The sequence below is a fragment of the Scyliorhinus canicula genome, chromosome 4, assembly GCF_902713615.1.
Source record: "Scyliorhinus canicula chromosome 4, sScyCan1.1, whole genome shotgun sequence".
NCBI classification, from domain to species: Eukaryota; Metazoa; Chordata; class Chondrichthyes; order Carcharhiniformes; family Scyliorhinidae; genus Scyliorhinus; species Scyliorhinus canicula.
In genome coordinates, this window is record NC_052149.1 from 20,371,341 (window position 1) to 20,396,575 (window position 25,235).

Consider the following 25,235-nt stretch of genomic DNA (forward strand, 5'->3'; position numbering starts at 1 on the left):
CAAGCGCTGTTTGGGCTTCTTTTCATATTACGCCCAGTGGGTCCCCAATTACGCCGACAAAGCCCGTCCACTCATCCAGTCCACCACGTTTCCCCTGTCGATGGAGGCCCGTCAGGCCTTTATTCGCATCAAAGCAGACATTGCACCGGCCACGATGCGCGCTATCAATGAGTCCCTCCCCTTTCAAGTCGAGAGCGACGCGTCGGATGTTGCTCAGACGGCCACCCTCAACCAAGCGGGCAGACCCGTGGCCTTCTTCTCCCGTACCCTCCATGCTTCCGAAATCCGCCATTCCTCGGTCGAAAAGGAAGCACAGACCATAGTCGAAGCTGTGCGACATTGGAGGCACTATCTGGCCGGCAGGAGGTTGGTCCTCACAGACCAACGGTCAGTGGCTTTCATGTTTGATAATGCACAGAGGGGCAAGATAAAGAACAATAAGATCTTGCAGTGGAGGATCGAGTTGTCCACGTACAACTACGACATCTTGTATCGTCCTGGGAAGCTAAACGAGCCTCCCGATGCCCTGTCCTGCGGCACCTGTGCCAACGCACAAGTGGACCGCCTCCGAACCCTCCACACGGACCTCTGCCACCCGGGGGTCACCCGCTTTTTCCATTTCATAAAGACCCGCAACCTGCCCTACTCCATCGAGGAGGTCAGGACAGTGACCAGGGAATGCCACATCTGTGCGGAGTGCAAGCCGCACTTCTACCACCCTGAACAAGCGCATCTGATAAAGGCTTCCCGCCCCTTTGAACGCCTCTGCATGGACTTCCAACGTCCCCTCCCCTCCAACAACCGCAACACGTACTTCCTCAACGTGATTGACGAGTACTCCCGTTTCCCTTTCGCCATCCCCTGCCGCGGCATGACCACGACCACCATTAGCAAAGCCCTGCACACCATCTTCTCCCTGTTCGGTTACCCCGCATACATTCATAACGATCGGGGGTCCTCATTTATGAGTGACAAGTTGCATCAATTCCTGCTCAGCAGGGGCATCGCCTCCAGCAAGACGACCAGTTGCAACCCCCGGGGTAACGGACAGGTCGAGAGGGAGAACAGTACGGTCTGGAAGACCGTCCTGCTGGCCCTACGGTCCAGAAATCTCCCAGCCTCCCGCTGGCAAGAGGTCCTCCCAGACGCCCTCCACTCAATCCGGTCACTTCTCTGTACCGCCACTAACCAAACGCCTCACGAACGTCTTCTTGTTTTTTCCAGGAAGTCTTCCTCAGGGATCCCGCTCCCGACCTGGCTGGCTACCACCGGGCCCATTCTGCTCCGGAAGCACGTGCGGGTGCACAAGTCGGACCCGTCGGTCGAAAGAGTCCAGCTACTCCACGCAAATCCGCAATACGCGTAAGTGGAGTATCCCGACGGGCGACAGGACACGGTCTCCCTTCGGGACCTGGCACCCGCTGGATCTCGGCCACACCCACCAGCACCCCCCCGACCCCAACTGCCCCCAGCACCCCCCCCGGCCCCCGCTAGCTCCGACCAGGGGTACGGACACAGGAACAGGATCATCGCTCCCGGAGTCACAGATGACCACTGCTCCGATGTCGCTGGCACCGCTGCGCAGGTCAAGCAGGACATCGAAGGCGCCCATTCGACTGATTGAATCGATGTGCCCTACTGGTGGACTTCTGCCTGCGGATGGACTCTTGTGTTTTTTTTTCTTTTGTTCCTTACCTGTTCCCCATTTTGTTACCCCCCCCCCCCTAATTTTATACATTGTACATAGTTGCTGTTTTTTTTTTTTCCTTTTGCACATAAGTTGCGGGTCAGTGGGCAGCCATCGATGCAACGGTACGACCTAAACATCTCTAGTCATACTACCAGTCTCACGTACTCACGGGACACGCCCCCCCCTCATGTCCGCGTCCCTCCTCCCCCCCCGCTTCTTTTTCAACAAGGGGTGAATGTGGTAGTAAAGAACCAGAGGTGGCTTGAGGAAATAATTTCTTGCGCAATGTGCCTTTAAAATGGGTGTGTACAATTTCAATAGTAGCCTTCAGTAAGAAATTAGATAAATATTCAAAGGAAAAAAGATATGCAAGGATATGAGGAAAGAGCAGGAGTAAGTAGATTGCTCTTCGAAAGAGCCAATGCAGATTTGATAGACTGAATAGCCTCCTCCTGTGATGTTGTACTGTTCTATGATTGTGCAATTGTGATTTTTCACAGGTGAGGTTTTAGCAGATGTGAACGTGGACCATTTTCACAGCAGTTGTTTTCTGTAATGTGGTTAAATAGAACATAGAACATACATTGCAGAAGGAGGCCATTCGGCCCATCGAGTCTGCACCAACCCACTTAAGTCCTCACTTCCACCCTACTCCCGTAACCTCTCCTAACCGTTTTGGACACTAAGGGCAATTTATCATGGCCAATCCACCTAACCTGCACGTCTTTGGACTGAGAGGAAACCGGTGCACCTGGAGGAAACCCTCGCAGACATGGGGAGAACGTGCAGTCTCCTCACAGACAGTGACCCAGCAGGGAATCGAACCTGGGACCCTGGCGCTGTGAAGCCACAGTGCTATCCACTTGTGCTACCGTACTGCCCAAAATCTGGAAAAAATAATTCCTAATGCCAATTTTTCTGGTTTAGAGTTGAATCTCCAGATGTAATTTGGAAAAACGATTTAATTGAAACTCTACCAGTTTTGAGAACATGCCATTTGGTACTTATTACAAACTTATTAAAAACTAATCTTACACATATTGCTAAGTTTGGAGCCTCTGAGTTCTTTGATATATGATTGACCTTTGAAAACAGAAAATGTATAATCAACTGCATATTTTGTGCAATATGAAATCTGTCTGTTGCCGGCTCCTTTGTTGAATGGTGTTTTGTAATTTTCTAATATAGTTATGAGTTTATAACAATAGAAATATAAAAGAAACTGCTGTTAAATGAGAAAAAGTGGTAAGGGTTCTATGATCTGCTGGCAGTAACAAACTGGAAAGAAAGTACTGATTACGATGTTGTCACAATGTGATAAATTTTATATTGTCAGAGCCAGGAAATTGGTTCCTCGCAATGTCAAGTTTGAACTAAGCAGCATATGTGTTCTGCTGTGCTGAAACTGATGAGCAAGAGAAGCACACAACCTTGGTCCTCCTGCATCATCAGGATGCAACTGATATCCTGTGGATGCCAATCATGACCCAGGAGGCACTGCATCATTCATAGAAAGTGAACATCAGTCCATTGGGATGCCAGTGCCGGATGTACTATAAGAACTGGTGGGGTTGGGGATTGGAAAGAATTGGGAGGGTTGGAGGAGCAACATCTGACGGCAGTGGAATCACAAGGAGGACCCCTACTGCTCTAGCTCCATGTGCAGGTAAGTAGATTTAAATTTTTGTTGGCTATGTCCAGAAACCCCTTTAAAGTCCACTGGTTTGTTGCTGTGTGCCTTAGAAAAGTGTCTACAGAATGATGTCACATCAGTTGCAAACCTATTTTGGAAATGGGCCTGAAGTAGATGTTAGACCAGCTATTCTCTATTTCAGGTGGGCACCCTGGATGAGGAAATGGCACCCTCAATATTGTTTGAAGTGCATACCTGGCACAGAATGAATGCACGCAGGATGATGAGAACCTTAAGAGCATTTGCCGGATAAACAAGCACTGTGTAATCTACTTTCTACAATACAATTGGAGATTTTGACTATAAAATATCAATAGACAAATCCCGTTTAAGTAACTTGATTGCGTTTTATGATGAGTGAAAGATCTTCTTAACTCTACTCAGGATAAGGCACTCAGTCCGGTTGAAGAAGTGTCCAAGCGGACCTCCAGTGGCAGCCATGGTGTGAGTGGTGGCACATTTAATGGCTCCTGCTCATGGTGGAATTTTTGGATCTTTTCCCCAGCTAATGGGTGGATCTTTTGATTAAAAAGAGTGCAGGAGAAAAAGAGGAAAAGTCTGTACAGACTATAGTTTCATAGATTTCGATGATTTCACAGTGCAGAAGGAGGCCATTCAGCCCATCGAGTCTTCAACGGCTGTTGGAAAGAGCACCTACCCAAGCCCACACCTCCACCCTATTCCCGAACCCAGTGACCCCATCCCACCTTATATACACTAAGGGCAATCCACCTAACCTGCATATCTTTAGACTGTGGGAGGAAACTGGAGCACCCAGAGGAAACACGCGCAGACACGGGGAGAACGTGCAGACTCCGCTCAGACAGTGACCCTAGCCGGGAATCGAACCTGGGAACCTGGAGCTGTGAAGCAACTGTGCTAGCCACTAAGCTACCGTGCTGTTTAGTTGTTAGTAGGGAAGCATGTTTCCCGGGGTGTTTGTTCGCTGTAACCTGTTTTGATACATGTTTGTAATAAAATACATTGAAAAAAAAGGTGCAGGAGGGGTGGTAGGAGAGAGTGTCCCACACATGAATGGAGGCGTGGACCAGAAGTGGCCGAAAAAGAAGGGAACAGTTGGTGAAAGCTGGAGCGGTGCCTGCGACACAGGAGAAGATGGCCCTAACCTCTCAGTGGTAGATGGAGCAGCTGGTGGGCTTCCTTAACAAGAGGTTCACCCAGTAGGGGAAGGAGAATTTGGAGGACCTGACTAGGGCGGTGGACCTGATTAAAGACTGGGATCGACCGTATGGAGACGAGGCTGGAGGCCCAGCGCCAGTCAATCCAGACGGTGGGAGAACATGAGGAGCAGCTTGCCTCGATGGCAGCGGAGATGGAGTTGATGCGGGATCAACAGTGGCGACTGCAGGAGATAGGGGAGGACCTAGAGAATCGGTCTCACAGGCAAAGTTTGAGGATTGAGGAGCGAGGCAACGGACGCCGGCGTGCATGTTGCTGGAATGTTCGAGAGACTGCTGGGAGAGGGGGCATTTGTACGGCCCTTGGAAGTGGACCGGGCGCACAGAGCGCTGATGAGAAAGCCAAAGGAGAACGAGCCACCGAGTGCGATGGCGGTGCGCCTGCACAGGTTCTTGGACAAGGAACGAATCCTGAGGTGGGCCAGTTAGACGAAGCGCTGTACCTGGGAGGGTAACGAGCGGCATGTATATCAGGACCTGGGTGTGGAGTTGGCCAAGAGGAGAGCGGGCTTCAACGAGATGAAGTTGACCCTCTTTAAGAAGGGGGTGAAGTTTGGCATGCTGTACCCAGTGCGTCTGTGGGTGACCTATAAGGGTCGGGAGCAGTATTTTGCGACTCCTGAGGAGGCGATGGATTTTGTCAGAGACAATGAACTGGCAGGAGAAGGAGGACACTGAACTTGGGAGGAGATGTTCATTTTCTGTCCCTTTTGGGGTTTGTTTGGATTATTTTTGTACTGTGTTTGGGGCCATTCCCTGGGTTTGTTCTTGGTGGGAGATGGTGGGTTGCTCTTTTCTTTGTGTTTGGTGGGTGTTAAGGTTGCACTGGGAGAATGTTTGAGCAGGGGGAGGGGAATCAGTGGGGGGTAGGATGCTCGGCGCCAGGCTAGCTGGGTGTGCTAGTTCACGGAAGCGCAACAGAGGGTGAGCGGGAGGTTAGTGTGTTGATGGGGGTTGGGGTTGTTATTTTGTGGGGGGTGTGGTGGGAAAGGGGGAATTGTTGACAGGGGAGGGGTTTGTAAAAGGTGGTATGTGGAAGGTCGATGACAGTGGGTGTCCGAGGGTGGACCTGAGGACGTGCGGGACTCAGGCTGGAGGCCAGCCCAGGAGGGGTTATGGTTGATCGGCAGGCTGATCACATGGAACATGCGGGGCTTGAATGGGCCGGTCAAGATGGCCCGTGTGTTCGCACATTTAAAAAGTCTAAAAGTGGATGTAGCTCTGTGAGAAGGCGAGCAGGATGCTGGCGCACCAGTTGAGTAAACAGGAGGCAGCGAGGGAGATCGGGAAAGTGAAGGACTGGGGTGAATGCAATTATGGCGATCCTAGAGGAATTCGGCCGGTTTTCGGGGTACAAATTGAATATGGGTAAAAGTGAGGTCTTTCCGATCCAGGCGAAGGGGTAGGAGAAGAGATTGGGGAGATGTCATTCAAGGTGGTGGTGGGGGAGCCTTCGGTATTTGGGCATTCAGATAGCACGGGGGTGGGAGCAGCCGCATAAGCTGAATCTGGCTCGGTTGGTTGAGCAGATGAGGGGGTACTTCAAAAGGTGGGATGCGCTCCCGCTGTCACTGGTGGGGAGGGTTCAGACGGTGAAGGTGACGGTTCTCCCGAAGCTCTTGTTTGTTTTTCAGAGTCTCCCAATCTTCATTCCCAATGCATTTTTCAGGAAAGTGAATGCAATGATCTCGGGGTTTGTGTGGGCTGATAAACCCCGCGGGTGAAGAAGATGCTGCTGGAGCGGGGTCAAGGGGAACGGAGGCTGGCTCTTCTGAACTTTATAAATGACTACTGGCAGCGAATATAGCGATGGTTAGGAAATGGGTAGTGGGGGAGGGTTCAGTGTGGGAGCAGATGGATGCAGCCTCCTGTAAGGACACCTGTTTGGGGGCACTGATAACAGCGCCTCTGCAATTCTCGCCGGCCAGGTACTCCACAAGCCCGGTAGTGGTGGCGGCTCTGAGGGTATGGGAACAATGGCAACAGCACATAGGGATGGTGGGGTCGGCGGTGTGAGCACCGATATGCGGCAACCACCGGTTTATTCCAGGGGGGCTGGATGGGGGAGTTTCGGGGGGTGGCAGTGGGCGGGGATCGAGCAGTTTGGGGATCTGTTTATAGATGGAGGCTTTCCGCGTTTGGAAGCGTTGGAGGAGGAGTTTGAGCTGCCCATTTCGTAAATTTTTTAGAACTTGATCATATTTCTGCAGATTCAGTCATTTTTCATGAATCATTTTATTTTTCAGTTTATGTTAGCTGATTCTCTTAAAGGACCCCCTAAATAATTGTTAAATCCAATAATATGGTAACAAAGTGGGTTGATAAAGTTAGCTGATGAATTTAGGAGACAGAGAGTAGTGGTGATTGTTTTTTCAAACTGTGGGTCAGTATTAAAACCACTGCTTTCTTTGATACATAATAATGACTGAGACTTGGGGTACAGGGCACAATTTCAAAATTTGCAGGTGGCACAAAATCTGGAAGTACGATGAACTGTGTGGAGGATATTGATAGCAGTAGACTTCAAGTGAACATAGGCTGGTGGAATGGATGGACATTTAATGCAGAGAAGTGTGAAGTAATACATTTTAGGAGGAAGAATAACGAGAGGCAATATAAAATAAAGGATACAATTCTACAGTGAGTGGAAGAACAGAGATCTCAGGCTATATAAGCACGAATCGTTAAAGGTCACTTAGCAGGCTAAAGTAGTGATTTGAAAAAACTTATGGGATTCTGGACTTTTATAAATAGAGGTAAAGAATACAAAAACAAGGAAGTTATGATGAACCGTCAGAAAACACTTCTTTGGCCTCAACTGGAGTACTGTATCCTGTTGTAGGCACTGCACTTTAGGAAGGATGTTAAGGCTTTCAAGATTACAGAAAAGGTTTATGAGAAAAGTTCCAGAGATGAGAGACTTTAGTTATTGGATAGATTGCAGCAGCTGGGATTGTTCTCTTTAGTAAAGAGAAGGTTTAGAGGAGATTTGAAAATCACAATCATGAGGGGGTCTCGACAGCTGAGATGGGGAGAAACTGTTCCTGTTGGCAGAAAGGTTGAGAACCAGAGGACACCAATTTAAAGTGTTTGGCAAAAGAAGCAACAACGATATAGGAAAAATGTTTGACAAAAGTGTTTGGTTAGACTCTGGAATCCAGAGCTTGAGAGTGTGCAGGAGGCAGATTTAATCATGGTTTTCAAAAGGCAATTGGAGAAGCAGCTGAAGAGAAAAGATTGGCAGGGCTACAGGGAAAGGCATGGGTGTGGGATCATTTGAGTTGCTCTTGCAAAGAGCTAGCATGGACCTGATATATCAAGTGGTGGCCTCCTGTGTTGAAACCGTTCCATGCTTCTATAAAAGTATGCAGTCATATTTATCCTATAATAGATTGATGTTTTAGAGTTTTTTTAAAAACTGATTATCCCACGGTTGTACTGATCTTTCCTCTGATTCAATTGACGCACAGGTTCCCTATGGAAGGAAAGATTAAAACAAATGAAATGAAAGTGAATTGGTAAGAAAGTTTACAATCGTGATATTTATTTAAAAACAGCTCTGGGCATATTGCTTAGATTTCGGTGTTCATAATTTGCCAAATCACTTGTATCTGATGGTAACAATGCAAGTTCACAATTTAAAATGACCAGTTGGTGCGTTCAACTCAGGTTGTCAAATAGACAACATCAGATTTGTAACATAATTATATCTTGTGTCATTGCGGCAGTCTCTTAGAGGATACACTATGGTGGATTTAACTCATGGCAGTTTCCTGGTGGAAACTTATACTGGCGAGTTTAGTTCCTATTCAACCCATCGAGACTGCAGCGACCCTCCGAAAGAGAACCCTACCTAGGCTCAATCTACTGCCCTATCCCCATAACCCCACCTAGCCCCATAACCACACCTAACCTTTGGACACTTGGGTGCAATTTAGCCTGGCCAATTCACCGAACCTGCACCTTTGGACTGTGGGAGGAAACCATAACACCTGGAGGAAACCCATGCAGACACGGAGAGAGTACGAACTCCACACAGTCACCTGAGGTCGGAATCGAACCTGGGACTCTGGCGCTGTGAGGCAGGCAGTGCTACCCAATGCTACAGTACCGCCCGATGCTTACTCTGAATCCCAATTTTGAGTTCACTGAATAGCCTTTTGTGTTGAACCTCTTCTAAAGCCTTTTTTGCAAGATGAGTAGATCACATCTTGGGGCTTTTAAATTCACTTGCTTTGTCATTTCCTTAAAGCAGTTAGGAGTTAGTCAGGCAGGATCTTTCCCTTCTAAATGCAATACTGACTCTTATAAGATGGGATATTATTGTGTAGATTATCATTAAGTTTGCTCTTGATAAAGTATGGGCTGGAGCAGGGAGAAGTATTTAGATATATGCAGGTTCGGGACTTTGCCAGGAAGGAGATACAGAGCTTCCCGGAGGAACCGGCATCCACGTTGTTGGAGGAGGTGCTGGCGGCAAGGGGACTGGAGAAGGGGACAGTGTCAGCAGTATACGGAGCTATGTTGGAAAAGGATAAGGCACCACTGGAGGGGATCAAAGCAAAGTGGGAGGAAGAGTTGGGAGAGGTTATAGAGGAGGGGGTCTGGTGTGAGGTGCTCCGGAGAGTGAATGCCTCCACCTCGTGTGCGAGGTTGGGGCTGATACAGCTGAAGGTGGTGTACAGAGCACACCTCATGAGGGCGAGGATGAGCTGATTCTTTGAAGGGGTAGAAGACGTGTGTGAATGTTGTGGGGGGGGGGGGGGGGGGGGGGGGGGGGGGCGCTAATCACATTCATATGTTTTGGTCCTGTCCAAAGCTAGAGGAGTACTGGAAGGAGGTTTTTAGGGAAATTTCCAAGGTGGTGCACGTGAAACTAGACCCAGGTCCCCAGGAGGCCATAGTTGGGGTGTCGGACCAGCCAGGGTTGGAAACGTGTGTGGAGGCAGATATCATAGCCTTCGTCTCGTTGATCGCCCGAAGGCGGATCCTGCTGGGATGGAGAGCGGCCTCTCCACCCTGTGCCCTGGCGTGGTGGGAGGACCTGTTGGAATACTTGACCCTTGAGAAGGTTAACTAACGGGAAGCTCGGAGGGGTTCTACATGTCATGGGCATTATTTATTATGCACTTTCAAGAACTGGATAACATTGAACATTAGTTGGGTGGGTGGGTGGGTTGGGGGGGAGGGGTCTATGTATGTTAAAGATGGCTATGGGTAATCCCTGATTCCTTTTTTGTCATTTGTTTATGTTAACATGCGGGCTGATGTTTGGGGGTTGGTGGGAGGTTGGGATCGTTGTTATTGTTATGGGGTTTGATATATTTGTTGTTGATTATTGTTTGTTGGGGGGTGTAAATTCGGGAGAAAAATTGTGAAAAGGAGGAGAATAAAAATATATTTTTAAAAAGTTTGCTCTTGATAATCAATTCCATTATTTTACACATAATGGAAGTAAGACTAATGTGACAGTAATTACTGGTGTCGGTTTTGTCACAGCTTTTCAACATTGGCACAACGTTAGCTTATTTCCAGTCTTTTAAGCCTCCCTGGCATCCATTGATTTCCCCCATAATGATTCAGTGTTTTGCAAAAGTCAAATCATAGATCAACAACTGGCAAAACATTGCGTTGTATACAAACATAAATGCTTTTAAATAATACAGTACATTGTTGCAATAAAAAATTGTAAAACGTATATAAAAGTAACCACTGCTGAAACTAGGGAATAAACGGCACAAAAATGCAGAGTAAACCCACAATGGTTAGGACAGTTTTGATGAACTGTGTCTATCTGAATGCCCTCTCTGTGTATTTCCTGCAGTTTATGACATTGTCAATTTTTAAATTTCATCTCCATTCTTCAAAATACTAGATCTGATTTGTATGTTTATTATTGAATTTCTGACAAATTCAAATCAATTTGTTGACTGTCAGGTACATAAATGGGGTTCCATGATTGGTAATGTTTTCCTTAGGATAGCATTATATATCAAATAAATTAGGAACATGCATAATCATGATTTTATACCTACTGAATAAATGAGTAAAATCTTCCATGCAATCAATTGTGATTGTTGTAATTGTAATTGCTTGACTATTACTTGCTTTACCTTTTCAAAACATGTTTTAAGATTTTACTTTATGTCGAATATATTTCTTCTTTTCCAGCCTACTTCAAAGTCACCTCGGATGTATTCCAGTTCAAGAATTTGCATTAACTCAAGACACAGCCAAGATATTTAAGTGTGGTGTGAGAGTCACCAAATGTAAGCACCATATAGTGTTTGGTGTTTTTTCCTAACTGATGATTCAGTAGAGATTAAACACACAATATTGGATTTCCATTATCAATAAGCATAAATACTAATCTGTAATATTGGCATTATATAATTAATAACAAATGTGTACAAGTTAGTGGTTTTAAAGAGAAATCTTTTAGATTAGATAGTTTTTCTCCACTGAATAAGTTTACTTACTGGCTCTAAACAGCTGAAAAGAATTGGTGGAAATTAGATATTGAAAATAGAAAATAGATTTGTTTACTGCAGGGTTTTCTAAACTTTTCCAGCCACGGAACACCGAGGGGCATGAGGGCAGCACGGAACCCGTCATGGGGCAGCACGGTAGCACAGTGGTTAGCATAGTTGCTTCACAGCTCCAGGGTCCCAGGTTCGATTCCCAGCTTGGATCACTGTCTCTGCTGAGTCTACACGTTCTCCCCGTGTCTGCGTGGGTTTCCTCCGGGTGCTCCAGTTTCCTCCCACAGTCCAAAGATGTGCAGGTTAGGTGGATTGGCCATGATAAATTGCCCTTCGTGTCCAAAATGTTTAGGTGGGGTTACTGGGTAACACGGATACGTTGGAAGTGTGGCCTTAAGTGGGGTGCTCTTTCCGAGGGCTGGTGCAGACTCAATGGGCCGAATGGCCTCCTTCTGCTCTGTAAATTCTATGATTCTATGACCTCTCCATCAGGAAAACCCTAGCGTTCTTATTATGTTAATGCCTCGTGAATCCCCTCACATGAATCCTCTCAGAAAGCCCCCCCATGAATTCCCTACCACAGCCCTCCCACAATGAATCTGCTCCCAAAGACCCCCATGAATCCCTTCCCAAATCTCCCTTCCCCACCCTAATGAATGCCCTACCAAAGCCCCCCTTACATAGCATTCAATTTATTTGCTAGGGTTAACATTTTTTCAAAATGCACTCTCAGAATGTGGTTGACATTGCCATGGTAACAATTTCTCTTCCTGAGTAAGAGTACTTCCCTGTACCACAGCTGCTGTTCCTTTGCCACATTTCTGCCAGCAACAGAAAACAAACAAGAAATCAAATTGGCAAAACCGAGCCCTGCCCTCTGAGCAATGGCTACTGATAGGCTCACTAGTGAGAGAAGCCAATGCTCTGAGAAGGTGGGCTCAAATTGGAAATTTTTTTTTTTTTTTGTTCTTTGATTTGTGGCCATTGCTGTTGCTCGATCCTTCTTCAGCTGACTTACGCATGCATTTTAGTTTGCATCCTTAAAAAAATATTAGCCCCTTTAACATGTGGCTGCCAGACCTCCCATGGACCCCCAGAGGCCTCTCATGGAACACCGGAGTTCTGTAGACCCCAGTTTAGGAACCCCTGGTTTGCTGCATCCTTACTACCGATTGAAAGAACGGTTGAAGGAATTTTAGGTTTATCACAAGAGAACTAAATATTCCATGTGCATTCAATATTTTATTAATAGGTCTTTCGGAATTACTTATGCAACAAGAAAAGAAGAACTTCTCAGCACTATTGAATGCAGTGATTTTAGCCAAATGTTTTCGGGCTAAACTTTGGGAGAACTCTGCATATGTCTCCAGACAACTTGAAAAGATTGGTAACTAACAGTATATGACGTGATATTAGCAAGATTATTATTCTTTTGCTTCTCTTTATTATGAATTTCATACGATGAGATGGTGGCAGACTGGTAATATCACTGGACTGTAATCCAGTAGCTCTGATGACTTGGTTCAAATCCTACTATGCAGCTGGTAGAATTTAAATGCAATTATTTATTAAATTAATTAATGCACTATGCAATTGAAAGCTAGCCTCAGTAATGATGGGCATGAAACTATCATCCATTGTTGTAAAAACCCATATTTTTCAGTAATGTTCTTTAGAGAAGGCAATTTACTGTTCTTGCCTATATGTGACTTCAGACCCATAGCAATGTGGTTGATTCTTAACTGTCCTCTGAAACACCTGGGAAACCACTCAGTTGTGCCATACCGCTACAGAAACATCAAAAAGGAATACTTCCAGACTGACCACCCGGCATCGATTCGGGTACCGGAAATGAAAACAGCGTATTCAGTCATGTCAACTCTGCAAAGTCCTCCTCATTAACATCTGGGGACTTATGCCAAAATTGGAAACGCTGTCCCATGACTAGTCAAACAACAGCCGGATATAGTCATGCTCACAGAATCATACTTTGCAGACAGTGTCCCAGCTACCAACATCGCTGGGTATGTCCTGTCCCAGGACAGGACAGATCCACCAGAGATGGCGGCGGCACAGTGATATTCAGTCAGGTGGGAGTTTCCTTGGGAGTCTTCAACATTGATTCCAGATCCTATGAAGACCCATTGCATCAGGTTAAACATGAGCAAGGCAATCTCCTACTGCCCTTGCACAACTGAAGAATCCCTGGTTTCAGACTGGTTTAAGGCTACAACAGCTGGGTGTAATGCAGAACAAGACCAGCAGCGCGGGTTCAATTCCCATTCCAGCCTCCCCGAACAGGCGCCCGACAGTGGCGACTGGGGGCTTTTCACAGTAACTTAATTGAAGCCTACTTGTGATAATAAGTGATTATTATTATCCATGTTGAACACCACTTGGAAGAAACACTGAGGGTGGCAAAAGGAAAGAATTTCTTCTGGGTAAAGGACTTCAATGTCTGACTGAAATGATGGAGTCCTGAAGGATATATCTACCAGACTGTGCATGTTACAGATGCTGAGGGAACCAACAAGACGATAAAACTGACTAGACCATGCCCTCATCAATCTACTTGTTGCAGATGCATCTGTCCATCATGTTATAGGTAGGAGTGACTACTGCACAGTCCTTGTGGAGACTAAGTTCCATCTGACGATACCCTCCATAGTGTGTGACAATACAATTGCGCTAAATGGGATAGATTCCAATTGAAACAGCTCAAAACTGTGTATTTGTGTATTCAACCCAATCTGTAACCTCATGGCCTAACATATCCTTCCTTCACTGTACCATTATCATCAAGCCAGAGGGTCAGCCCTAATTCAACAGAGAGGGCAGGGCAGTCTTCCAGGAGTAGCACCAGGCATAAGACCATAAGACATAAGAGCAGAATTAGGCCACTCGGCCCATCGTGTCTGCTCTGCCATTCAATCATGGTTGATGTTTTCCTCATCTCCATTCTCCTGCCTTTTCCCCATAATCCCTGATCTCCTTATCAATCAAGAGCATGCCTAAAAATTAGGTGTTAACCCAGTGAATCTACTGCAAAGGGCTACTTCCATGCTGAACAGTGGAAGCAGCATGTGATAGATAAAGCTAAGCGTCTGAAAAACAACAGATCAGATCAAAAAACTGCGGTCTTGCCATATCCAATTGTGAATGGCAGTGGACATGTTGCTTTTTAATGTGACGAGGCTCTATTTATGATATGTTATGTCCCAACAGCGTCGCCAATACTGTGGGTGTTTCTATTTCTCTTACGAGACCACAAGGCTTTCCCGTATATCGGTCAAATGACCACACAACCAGTTAGTCAGTTCAAGTTCAAAGATGGTTTATTTACACACAATGGTTACTTCGACATGCAAGCACAATATACGACGAACTAGTGGTATTCGGGGCTGGTGCAGTGTGCATTAAAATAGTTTGTTGCGAGCACAGTTGCAGAAGTCCAGCGATGATCCAAACGCATGTCAGCAGTCTTTGCTTCATCCTGTCTTCTGTCTTCCTTTATCTGTGTATTCCTGGGACTGCAAGCATATTATCTTTGGTTAATATCTCGTTTTGGGACTCGACTTCCGGGCGGCGAGCGAGGAGGTCGCAGGGAGAGGGGCTCCCGCAAGCGCCAGGAAGGAACCCCCCCGACAGGCCGGACGGCGGAGGAGGAGCGGGCGGCAACGGCGGAGGAGGAGCGGGCGGCAACGGCGGAGGAGCGGGCGACAACGGAGGAGGAGCGGGCGGCAGCGGCGGGCGGCAGCGGAGGAGAAGCGGAGGAGGAGCGGGCGGCAGCTGAGGAGGAGCGGGCGGCGGCGGAAGGCGGAGGCGAGGAGCAACGGCGACAGGGAGGCCCAGCAGCGGCAGGTCCAACCCCTCTCCCCCCCCCCCCACGCGGGCCGGGAACGGTGCGGCAGCGGCGGGCCCTCTTTTCCCCCCCCCCCCCCAAACCAGCAGCGGGGACCCACCCCCCAACCAGCAGCGGGACACCCCCCCCCCCCCCCCCCAACCAGCAGCGGGGACACCCCCCCCCCCCCCAACCAGCAGCGGGGACACCAACCCCCCCCCCCAACCAGCAGCGGGGACACCAACCCCCCCCCCCCCCTCAACCAGCAGCGGGGACACCAACCCCCCCCCCAACCAGCAGCGGGGACACCACCCCCCCCCCCAACCAGCAGCGGGGACACCAACCCCCCCCCCCAACCAGCAGCGGGGGACACCAACCCCCCCCCCCAACCAGCAGCGGGGACACCAACCCCCCCCCCCCCAACCAGCAGCGGGGAAACCAACCCCCCCCCCCAACCAGCAGCGGGGACACCACCCCCCCCCCCCCCCCCAACCAGCAGCGGGGACACCACCCCCCCCCCCCAACCAGCAGCGGGCCCCGGCCCACTCGCCCCTCCCCCTCCCCCCAACTGCAGTGACCACCACGTGGCAAGGACAAAGGGACTCTCTCTCTCTCTCCTGGGCGAGTGGAGAGAGAAAACAAAAGAAAAAAGAGACTTATATTTCTGTTCTTTTTTTAAAATAAAAACCCAAAAGAAAACTGGTAAAGAGAAAAGGGGTGAAATAAAGGGGTAAAGGAAAGAAGGGGGGAAATAAATTTTTCATTTAAAAAAAAAAATATATACATATATTTTTATATATATATATATATATATTAATAAATAAAATTAAAATAGGGTGCGGAAAAGGGGGAAAAGAAGAACAAGGAGAGAAGAAACGATGAAGGGGAAGGGGGAGAAAAAAATGCCAGAAGGGACCCAAGAGAAAGGGGGCACCGGAGGTAGACGGGGCAAAGGGCAAACCAGCTTGGGCGAACGAGTCAACACGCGAAGCAGCGGGAAGAATGTATCGCCGCATCCAAAAGAGCTGGACGGGCGGGCAACCTCTCCCCTGGGGTTAGAGGGGGGCGTGAATTGGAAGGAAGCCATTGCCGAGGTGGTGAGGGAGCAGCTGCAGGCAATCAAGGCAGAGTTAAAAGCAGACACAGAGGCCGCAGCACAGGCAGCAGTGACCAGGGCCATGTCAGGGGTGCAGCAGGCTCTGACCAGAATGGAGGAGAAAGTGGATGCCCAAGGGAAGATACTGGAAGCCCAAGGGGCAACCATTAAAGAGCTGGAGAAGGCAGCGACTGACGTGAGCGACCGGGTCATGTCCCTGGAGAGGGAAATGGCGAAACTGAGTGCAACACAGGGGAGCCTGAAGGGCAGGGTAGACGACCAGGAGATCAGCTCGAGAAGGCAAAACATTAAGATAGTGGGCCTGCCAGAGGGGATAGAGGGTAGAAATCCCACAACATTCGTGGCTGCGATGCTGGGCTCCTTAGTGGGGCGGGAAACTTTTCCCACCCCACCGGAAATGGACAGAGCTCATCGGTCACTGCGCCCGAAGCCCAAGGAAGGGGAAAAACCGAGAGCAGTTATAGCCAGACTGCACCGGTACCGGGATAGGGAGACAATCCTGCGCTGGGCCAAGGAGAATAGAGCCTGCAATTGGGACGGGCACGCCATCCGAATCTACGAGGATTTTGGAGCGGACATAGCTAAGAGACGGGCGGAGTTCAACAGAGCGAAAGCAGCTCTCTATAAGAACAAAGTACGTTTTGGTATGCTGTACCCAGCAAAACTCTGGGTCACATACCAACACAAGGAATATTTCTTTACAGCCCCTGCCGAGGCGAATAGATTCGTTGAGGAGCACGGGCTGGAAAAACGCCATGGGAAGTAGGGACGAGGGGCCCATGGCAAGGAGATACGTCATGCCGACGGGGGGGTGGGGAGGGGCGAGGCAAAGCCAGCCCCCTCCCCCCTGGCAGGAACACCCAGGAAAAACAACCCAATGCCCAAGGGCCCTCTCCAGGTGGGAGGCCAGGCCCCGGCACGAGGGAACGGGAGTACTGGAGAGGGGAGAGGGGAAGGGGGACAGCAACCTCCGAGCGGGGAGCCACCGTGCTAGCAGGAAAGCTAGCGAAGGGGGCGCGCAACAGAGCAGGGCCGCAGCGCACCCCCAACAGGGGGGAAGGCGCCAGGCAGGGGAGGGGGGGGATCACCCATCAAAGGTGGGAGAGCAAATGGGGACAGGAATGGGGGAGAGAGGGGCAATGGAGGGGTACACAGGGGTATCCCCGAAAGGGATAGAGCGGGGGGGGGGGCACTCGGGGGGCGAGAGACCAGGGAGGGGAAATGCAGGGACGAAGGGACAAAAGAGGCCAGAAAGGGAATAGGGCCACAAAGTGCCACAGACAAGGGCTCGAAACAGGGAACTGCTGCAAACACCCACCCAGTACGGTCTGTGGGTGAAGGGGCCCCCCGGAGTGCAGGGGACTACCCGCGTGGCGGACACACAGTGGACGGCCATGGCGGGTGTCCCCGGGACAAGGGGGAACCCCGGAGCGCAGGGACCCAACCGCATGGGGAGAGCAGTGATAGTGGACATCCTGGACGGCCCCCTAACAAAGGGAAACCCCAGAGGGCAGGGGCGCGTCCACCGGACAAATATGGTTAACCCCACAGGAGCAAGGGGGCAGAAGCCCCCCACCAGAATAGTCACCTGGAACGTAAGGGGACTTAATGGCCCAGTGAAGAGATCTAGAGTCCTCACCCACCTTAGAAACATGAGGGCCGACATAGTCTTCCTCCAAGAGACGCACTTGAGGGAGCAGGACCAACTGCGGGTAAGAAAGGGCTGGGTGGGACAAACCTATCATTCCTGTTATGGGGCAAGGGCCAGGGGGGGTGGCGATCCTGATTGGCAAGAGGACAATGTTTAGGGCGACAAAGACGGTTACGGACCCAGGGGGACGGTATGTCATGGTCAGCGGGGCCCTGGATGGGGCGCCGGTAGTCCTAGTTAACGTGTATGCGCCCAACTGGGACGACACGAGCTTCATCCAAAAGACCATGGCAGAAATCCCGGACATAGCGACGCACCGACTAATCATGGGGGGGGACTTCAACTGTGTACAGGACCCAACGACGGACAGATCAAACCCCAGAACGGGGAAAACCTCAAACATGGCAAGGGAACTCAGTCACTATATGGAGCAGATGGGAGCAGTAGACCCCTGGAGATTCGCCCACCCGGGGGAGAAAGAATTCTCTTTCTTCTCCCCAGTACACAACGTGTACACCAGAATTGACTTCTTTGTGGTGGGGAAAACGGTGCTTCCAGAGATAGACAAGGTGGAATACTCCGCAATTGTGATATCAGACCACGCTCCACACTACATGGATGTGCGGCTAGAGACGGGAAGGGCCCAGCGCCCCAAATGGAGGTTGGACGGTGCCTTACTAGCTGACAAGGCCTTCAGCGAAAGGATAGCGCGGGCCATAGCAGAGTACACTGAGATCAACCAAAACGGGGAGGTCTCACCCTCCACGTTCTGGGAAGCGCTTAAGGCCGTACTAAGAGGGGAAATCATAGCCTACAAAGCGCAAAGAGATAGGGAGGAAAGGGTGGCTAGGCAGAAGCTGGTCGACTCCATACTGGAGGTAGACCATAAATACTCCGAGGCCCCGACCGTAGAACTCCTGGCGGAGAGGAAAGAATTACAAAGGAACTTTGACCTGCTCTCCACCAGGAAAGCAGTACACCAACTCCGCCAGGCACGCGGGGCCCTATACGAACACGGAGACAAAGCCAGCCGCCTGTTGGCCAACCAGCTGAGAAAGCAGGCAGCCAGCAGAGAAATTGCGCAAATCAGAGATACCAGAGGCACGTTGGAAACAGAACCAGAGAGGATTAACAAAACCTTCAAGGCCTTCTACCAAGAGCTGTACACCTCAGAGCCCCCAACGGGGAAGGCTGGGATGAACCGGTTTCTTGACGGACTGGACATACCAGTTGTGGGAGAGGGCAGAAAACGGGATCTGGAAGCACCACTAGCACTGGGAGAGATCATGGACAGCATTAGCTCCATGCAGGCGGGGAAGGCGCCGGGACCGGACGGATTCCCGGCGGACTTCTACAAAAAATTTGCGACAGCGCTGGCCCCGCACCTGCGGGAGATGTTCACAGACTCGCTAGCTAGGGGCACATTGCCACCCACGTTAGCACAGGCCTCAATCTCGCTGATACCTAAGAAAGACAAAGACCCAACGGAATGTGGGTCATACAGACCCATATCTCTGCTGAATGCAGATGCCAAAATACTGGCCAAAATCCTAGCCAAGAGGCTAGAAGACTGTGTACCTGAGGTGGTCACAGAGGACCAGACGGGCTTTGTCAAAGGTAGACAGCTTACCGCGAACATCAGGCGCCTGCTGAACGTGATAATGACCCCCTCCGGGGAGAGAACACAAGAGGTGATCGTCTCCCTGGACGCAGAAAAGGCCTTCGACAGAGTCGAGTGGAAATACCTCATAGAGGTACTGGAGCGGTTCGGGCTTGGAACAGGGTTCATCGCTTGGGTAAAGCTCCTGTACAACGCTCCCATGGCGAGTGTACAGACCAACAATACCAACTCCCAATACTTCCAGCTGCACAGGGGCACCAGACAAGGATGCCCACTGTCCCCGCTGCTGTTCGCACTAGCAATTGAACCGCTAGCAATCGCGCTCAGGGCAGCAAAAAATTGGAGGGGGATCCGAAGGGGAGGTAGAGAGCACAGAGTCTCACTCTATGCGGATGATCTGCTCCTCTATATCTCGGACCCACAAAGCAGCATGGATGGAATCATCGCGCTCCTGAAAGAGTTTGGAGCCTTCTCGGGCTACAAACTCAACATGAGCAAAAGTGAGATCTTCCCAGTACACCCGCAAGGGGGGGGGGGGGGGGCAGCACTAAAGGGGCTGCCGTTCAATCAAGCCCGACATAAATTCCGCTACCTGGGGATCCAAATAGCCCATGACTGGAAAGGGATCCACAAATGGAACCTCACCAGCCTGACGGAGGAAGTTAAAAAGGACCTGCAAAGATGGAACACACTCCCGCTCTCCCTCGCGGGGAGAGTTCAGACGATCAAAATGAACGTACTGCTCAGGTTCCTCTTCCTGTTTAGATCCATTCCGATCTACATCCCCAAGGCCTTTTTCAAAGCGCTGGACAAACTCATCATGGCGTTCGTATGGGGGGGTAAAAATGCTAGGATCCCAAAGAAGGTCTTACAAAAAACAAAAACCAGGGGAGGGCTAGCCCTCCCGAATCTACAATTCTACCACTGGGCAGCAACAGCCGAGCGAGTAAGGGGATGGATCCAGGAGCCAGAGGCTGAGTGGGTGCGTGCGGAGGAGGCCTCCTGCATGGGAACCTCCCTCCGGGCCCTCGCCACGGCAGCACTCCCATCCCCACCCAAAAAACACTCCAGCAGCCCAGTGGTGACAGCCACCCTCCAATCCTGGAACCAACTGCGGCAGCAACTTGGCCTGACCAAAATGTCGAACAGGGCTCCCATCTGCAACAACCATAGGTTCACACCAGCACTGACTGACGCCACCTTCAAAAGGTGGAGGCAGGACGGGGGGACACTGACAGTCAGGGACCTATACACGGACGACAGGATCGCAACACTGGACGAACTGACAGAGAAATTTCAGCTAGCTGGGGGGAACGAGCTACGGTACCTGCAGCTCAAAAACTTCCTACGAAAGGAGACAAGGACGTACCCACAACCGCCACGACAGACACTACTGGAAGACCTACTGGACGCAAGTATCCTAGAGAAAGGGAACTGTAGTGACATGTATGACCGACTGGTAGATAGGGACGACACCGTACTGGACGCAACAAGAAGGAAATGGGAGGACGACCTGGGGATGGAGATAGGGTGGGGACTCTGGAGCGAAGCACTGCATAGGGTCAACTCCACCTCCACGTGCGCAAGGCTCAGCCTGACGCAACTAAAAGTGGTACATAGAGCCCACTTAACAAGAACCCGTATGAGTAGGTTCTTCCCGGAGGTGGAAGACAGATGTGAACGGTGCCAAAGAGGCCCGGCCAACCACGCCCACATGTTCTGGTCTTGCCCCAGACTCGTGGAGTACTGGACAGCCTTCTTCGAGGTTATGTCCAAAGTGGTGGGAGTGAGGGTGGAGCCATGCCCGATAGTGGCGGTCTTCGGGGTTTCAGAACAGCCAGATCTATTCCTGGGGAGGAGGGCGGACGCCCTTGCCTTTGCCTCCCTGATCGCCCGCCGTAGAATCCTGTTTGGCTGGCGGTCAGCAGCACCGCCCAGAGCTGCGGACTGGCTGTCCGACCTCTCGGAATCTCTCCAAATGGAGAAAATCAAATTTGCCATCCGAGGGTCGGACGACGGCTTCCACAGAACGTGGGAGCCATTCATGCAACTGTTCCGGGACCTATTTGTGGCCAATGTACAAGAGGAAGAATAGTCGGGGGAAGGTAGCGGGAGGGGGGGGGGGGCTACAGGTTCGGTACGGGGGTTCGATGGCTAGCTAAGGCCCAAAACCAAACTAAATAAACATGTTGAGGGGGGGGGGGGGGGGCGGGCGCAGTTACTACTACGAAGATGCTTACCTGTAAATATGTATGTTAATGTTAATTTTTGCGTGTTTGTTTGTTTTTTTTGTTCTTTCTCTCTCCTAACAATTTGTAATTTGTTCAATATAAAATATGAAAACTGAATAAAAACATTTATAAAAAAAAAAAATCTCGTTTTATTTGTCTTTCTTTCCTTACTCCAATTATTCGTTATGATTGTCACCATGTGTGACTCCCTCATTTCTTTTTCAAAATACCATTTTGAGAGACAAGAAATGCAAATTTTTAAAGTACGGAGACTCTCGCAGCTTGTGGTTGATGGGGGGAGTGCTATGACAATTTCCTCAACCAGCCTTTTCCTAAATAACAATCATGGGAGGTTGAGGCTTATCTTAACCAGCCGAATTTCAAGGCGGCCAGTTTTATATATTTGTTAGCCGCAATCACATTTGCAGGTGGCCATCTCAGATGGCTACAGACATAACTCCTCAGATACTGAAGTAGTCTGCCTCCATATGCAGCAAGCCCTGGGCAACATTCGGCTAGGGCTGAAAAGTAACATTGGCACTACCCAAGTGCCAGGCGATGACCATCTGTACCATATACGAGATGCAGTGCAGTAACTCCCCAAGCATCCTTAGACAGCACCTTCTAATCTCACATCTCTATCACCTAGATGAACAAGGGCAGTAAACCCATGGAAAAGCCACGACTTTAACTTCCCTCAAGCCACGCACCATTCCTTCATTATCACTGGATCAAAATGACATTCAATTGCATTGGCATCGCTGAATTTCCCCAATATCAACATCTTGGGGGGTTCCAATTGACCTGAAACTGAATTGTATCAACAATATCAGAGACTGGAGATCGTGGGGTGAGTAACTCGCCTTCTGACTCCCTAAATCTTATCCACCATCTTCAAGGCACAAGTCAGAAGTGTGATGGAATACTCTCCATTTGCCTGGATGAGTGCAGCTCTATCACTGAAGCTTGATACCATCCAGGATAAAGCAACCTACTTGATCGGCACCCCGCCACTACTTTAAACTTTCACACCCTCCATCATTGACGCACAATGGGAGCTGTGTGTACCATATGCAAGATGCATTACAGCAACTCACCAAACCTCCTTGGCCACACTTTGCAAACCCATAACCTCCACCACAAGGGCAGCAGGCATGTGGGAACGCCACCACTTGCAAGTTACTGCCCAAACCGCACACCATCTTGCCTTAGAACTATATCACCATTCCTCACTGTCACTCAATCAAAATCCTGGAAACCGTTTCTTAATAGCACAATCAGTGTACTTGCATCAGATCAACTGCAACAGTTCAAGACTCACCACAACCTTCTCCAGGTCAATTAGGGATTGGCAACTAATGTCGACCCAGACATCCATTAAAAGAATTTTAAAGGCCATAAATTAATTAAAATTACTGGTTATACCTTTTCCATTGTCTTACCTTTTGGAAGTTTAGCTATTTCAATCCACAGCACAGAATTAGGACAGTCAGCCCAACTGGTCAATTCTGCTCTCTCTAAGCCTCCTCCTCTTGTCAAACCCTATCAGCATGTACTTTTTACTTCATCTGCTTCTCCATAAATGCATCTCAACTCTTCTTTGTAGCACTGCCTTCCCACTCCTTAGGTAAAGATTTTTTCCTCACTTCCCTGTTGGATTTATGAAGGACTGTCATTTATTTTATTTTTTTTATAAATTTAGAGTGTCCAATTGATTTTTTCCAATTAAGGGGCAATTTAGTGTGGCCAATCCACCTACGCTGCACATCTTTGGGTTGTGGGAGTGAAACTCACGCAAACACGGGGAGAATGTGTAAACTCCACAGAGCCGGGATCGAACCTGGGACCTCGGCGCCGTGAGGCAGCAGGGCTAACCCACTGCGCCACCGTGCTGCCCTGTGACTGTCATTTATGGGCACTGCGTTGAGTCTCCCTCACAAGTGGAAATATTTTGTCCACATCTATTCTATCAAACCCTTTCATTATCCTTATTGGTGGCACGGTAGCCCAGTGGTTAGCACTGTTGTTTCACAGCGCTTGCGACCCGGGTTTGATTCCCGGCTTAGATCATTGTCTGTGCGAAGTCTGCACGTTCTCCCCGTGTCTGCGTGGGTTTCCTCTGCGTGTTCCAGTTTCCTCCCATAAGTCCCGAAAGACGTGCTTGTTAGGTGATTTGGACATTCTGAATTCTCCCTCAGTGTACCTGAACAGGTGCTGGAGTGTGGCGACTTGGGGATTTTCACAGTAACTTCATTGCAGTGTTAATGTAAGCCTACCTGGAAACTAATAAAGATTATTATTATAAAGACTACAGCGGTGCAGTGGAGGGCATTCAAGTAGGAAATGGGGAGAGTACAGGTCCAACATGTTTGCTATAGGGGAACATGCAGGAGAAATAAGTTCAGGGAACCCTGAGTTTAGGACAATCCACGATTGGATAAGGAGGAAGAAAAAGGCCTTTAGCAAGTCCAAAGGGAGAAATTCGACTGCGGCCCTAGAGGAATATAGGAAGTGCAGGAGGGAACTTAAGAAAACAATTAGAAGAGCAAAATGGGGCATGAGAAAGAACTTGTGAATAAGATTAGGGAGAACCTTAAGATTTTCTATAAATACTTTCAAGGGGAGAAGGTTACCCAGGGAAAGAGTCGGGCCCATTAGAGACCAAGGGGGTAATCTGTGTGTGAAGCCGCAGGACATTACTAGGGTGTGAAATGAATACTTTTCATTGTCTTCACTCAGGAGATGGAGGACACTGAATCCCAAGTTGAATTGTTCTCCTGTACCATTTTCCTAAGGGTCGATTTTAGAGTCCGATTCATGCGTTCCACTATCCTGCTTGACTGGGGGTGGTACACTATGTGGAAATTTTGTTTGATGCCGAATATGGTCAGGACGTTCTTCATGACCCGTCCTGTGAAATGAGATCCCTGATCTGATTCTATACTTCTGGGGAATCCCCATCTAGTAAAAATGTGGTGGGTCAGGATCTTAGCGGCTGTCTTTGCTGTGTTTGTACGAGATGGGAACGCCTCTACCCATTTCGTAAACGTGTCTATGACCACCAGAACATATTTATAGCCATTCCTGCAAGGAGGCAATGGACCTATAAAAGCGATCTGGAGGTTAGTCCAGGGGCCATTAACGGGGCGAGTGTGGCTGAGTTGTGCCTTCTTTGAATACCTCTCCGGGTTATTCTGCGCACAAATTAAACAGTTCTCGATGTAGTGCGTTACATCGTCTCTTAAATTGGGCCAACAACAGAGCTGTCTAAGGTGGGCTGTGGTAGGGTCGATCCCTTGGTGTCCATGACCATCATGGAATAAGGCAATCACATACAACTGGTCTTTGATAATCACACCCTCATGTGTGGTCAAAGCGTATTTGAATTTGTCGTACTGGGCCACAAAGTTTCCTTTTAAAATCTCCCGGAGATTTGCGTCCTGCTTCTGTGCCTGTACTAGATCCTCTATGCCTGTCTGTGAGACCTGAACTGAACTCGCAGGGGCGCTAGCTGGTGCGCTAGCTGGGGGTGTCCAAAAATGACCTCGCCTGGAACCTGCTTTAGCCAATGCGTCGGCTTTCACATTACCAGGGGGGGATGATCGATGGTGGCTTCTAACCTTGATAATACCATACGTCCTATCCTTTGCCTTCTCTAGGATATGGCGGAGTAATGGGGCTGATGGAAGTGGCTTCCCGTCCGCGGAGAC

The 25,235-nt window shown here is 49.4% G+C and overlaps 1 protein-coding gene across 5 annotated transcripts in view; it reads left to right on the forward strand.

The window, feature by feature from the left end:
- The window catches only part of hfm1 (helicase for meiosis 1), a 281,213-nt gene that overhangs the window by 156,213 nt on the left and 99,765 nt on the right, over window positions 1–25,235 (forward strand). For all 5 annotated transcript variants that reach the window (XM_038793806.1, XM_038793808.1, XM_038793809.1 and 2 more), the window contains 3 exons: window positions 8,053–8,100; window positions 10,754–10,851; window positions 12,317–12,451. In XM_038793806.1, the coding sequence (XP_038649734.1) occupies window positions 8,053–8,100; window positions 10,754–10,851; window positions 12,317–12,451 (281 nt within the window). The remainder of the gene's footprint in view (window positions 1–8,052; window positions 8,101–10,753; window positions 10,852–12,316; window positions 12,452–25,235) is intronic.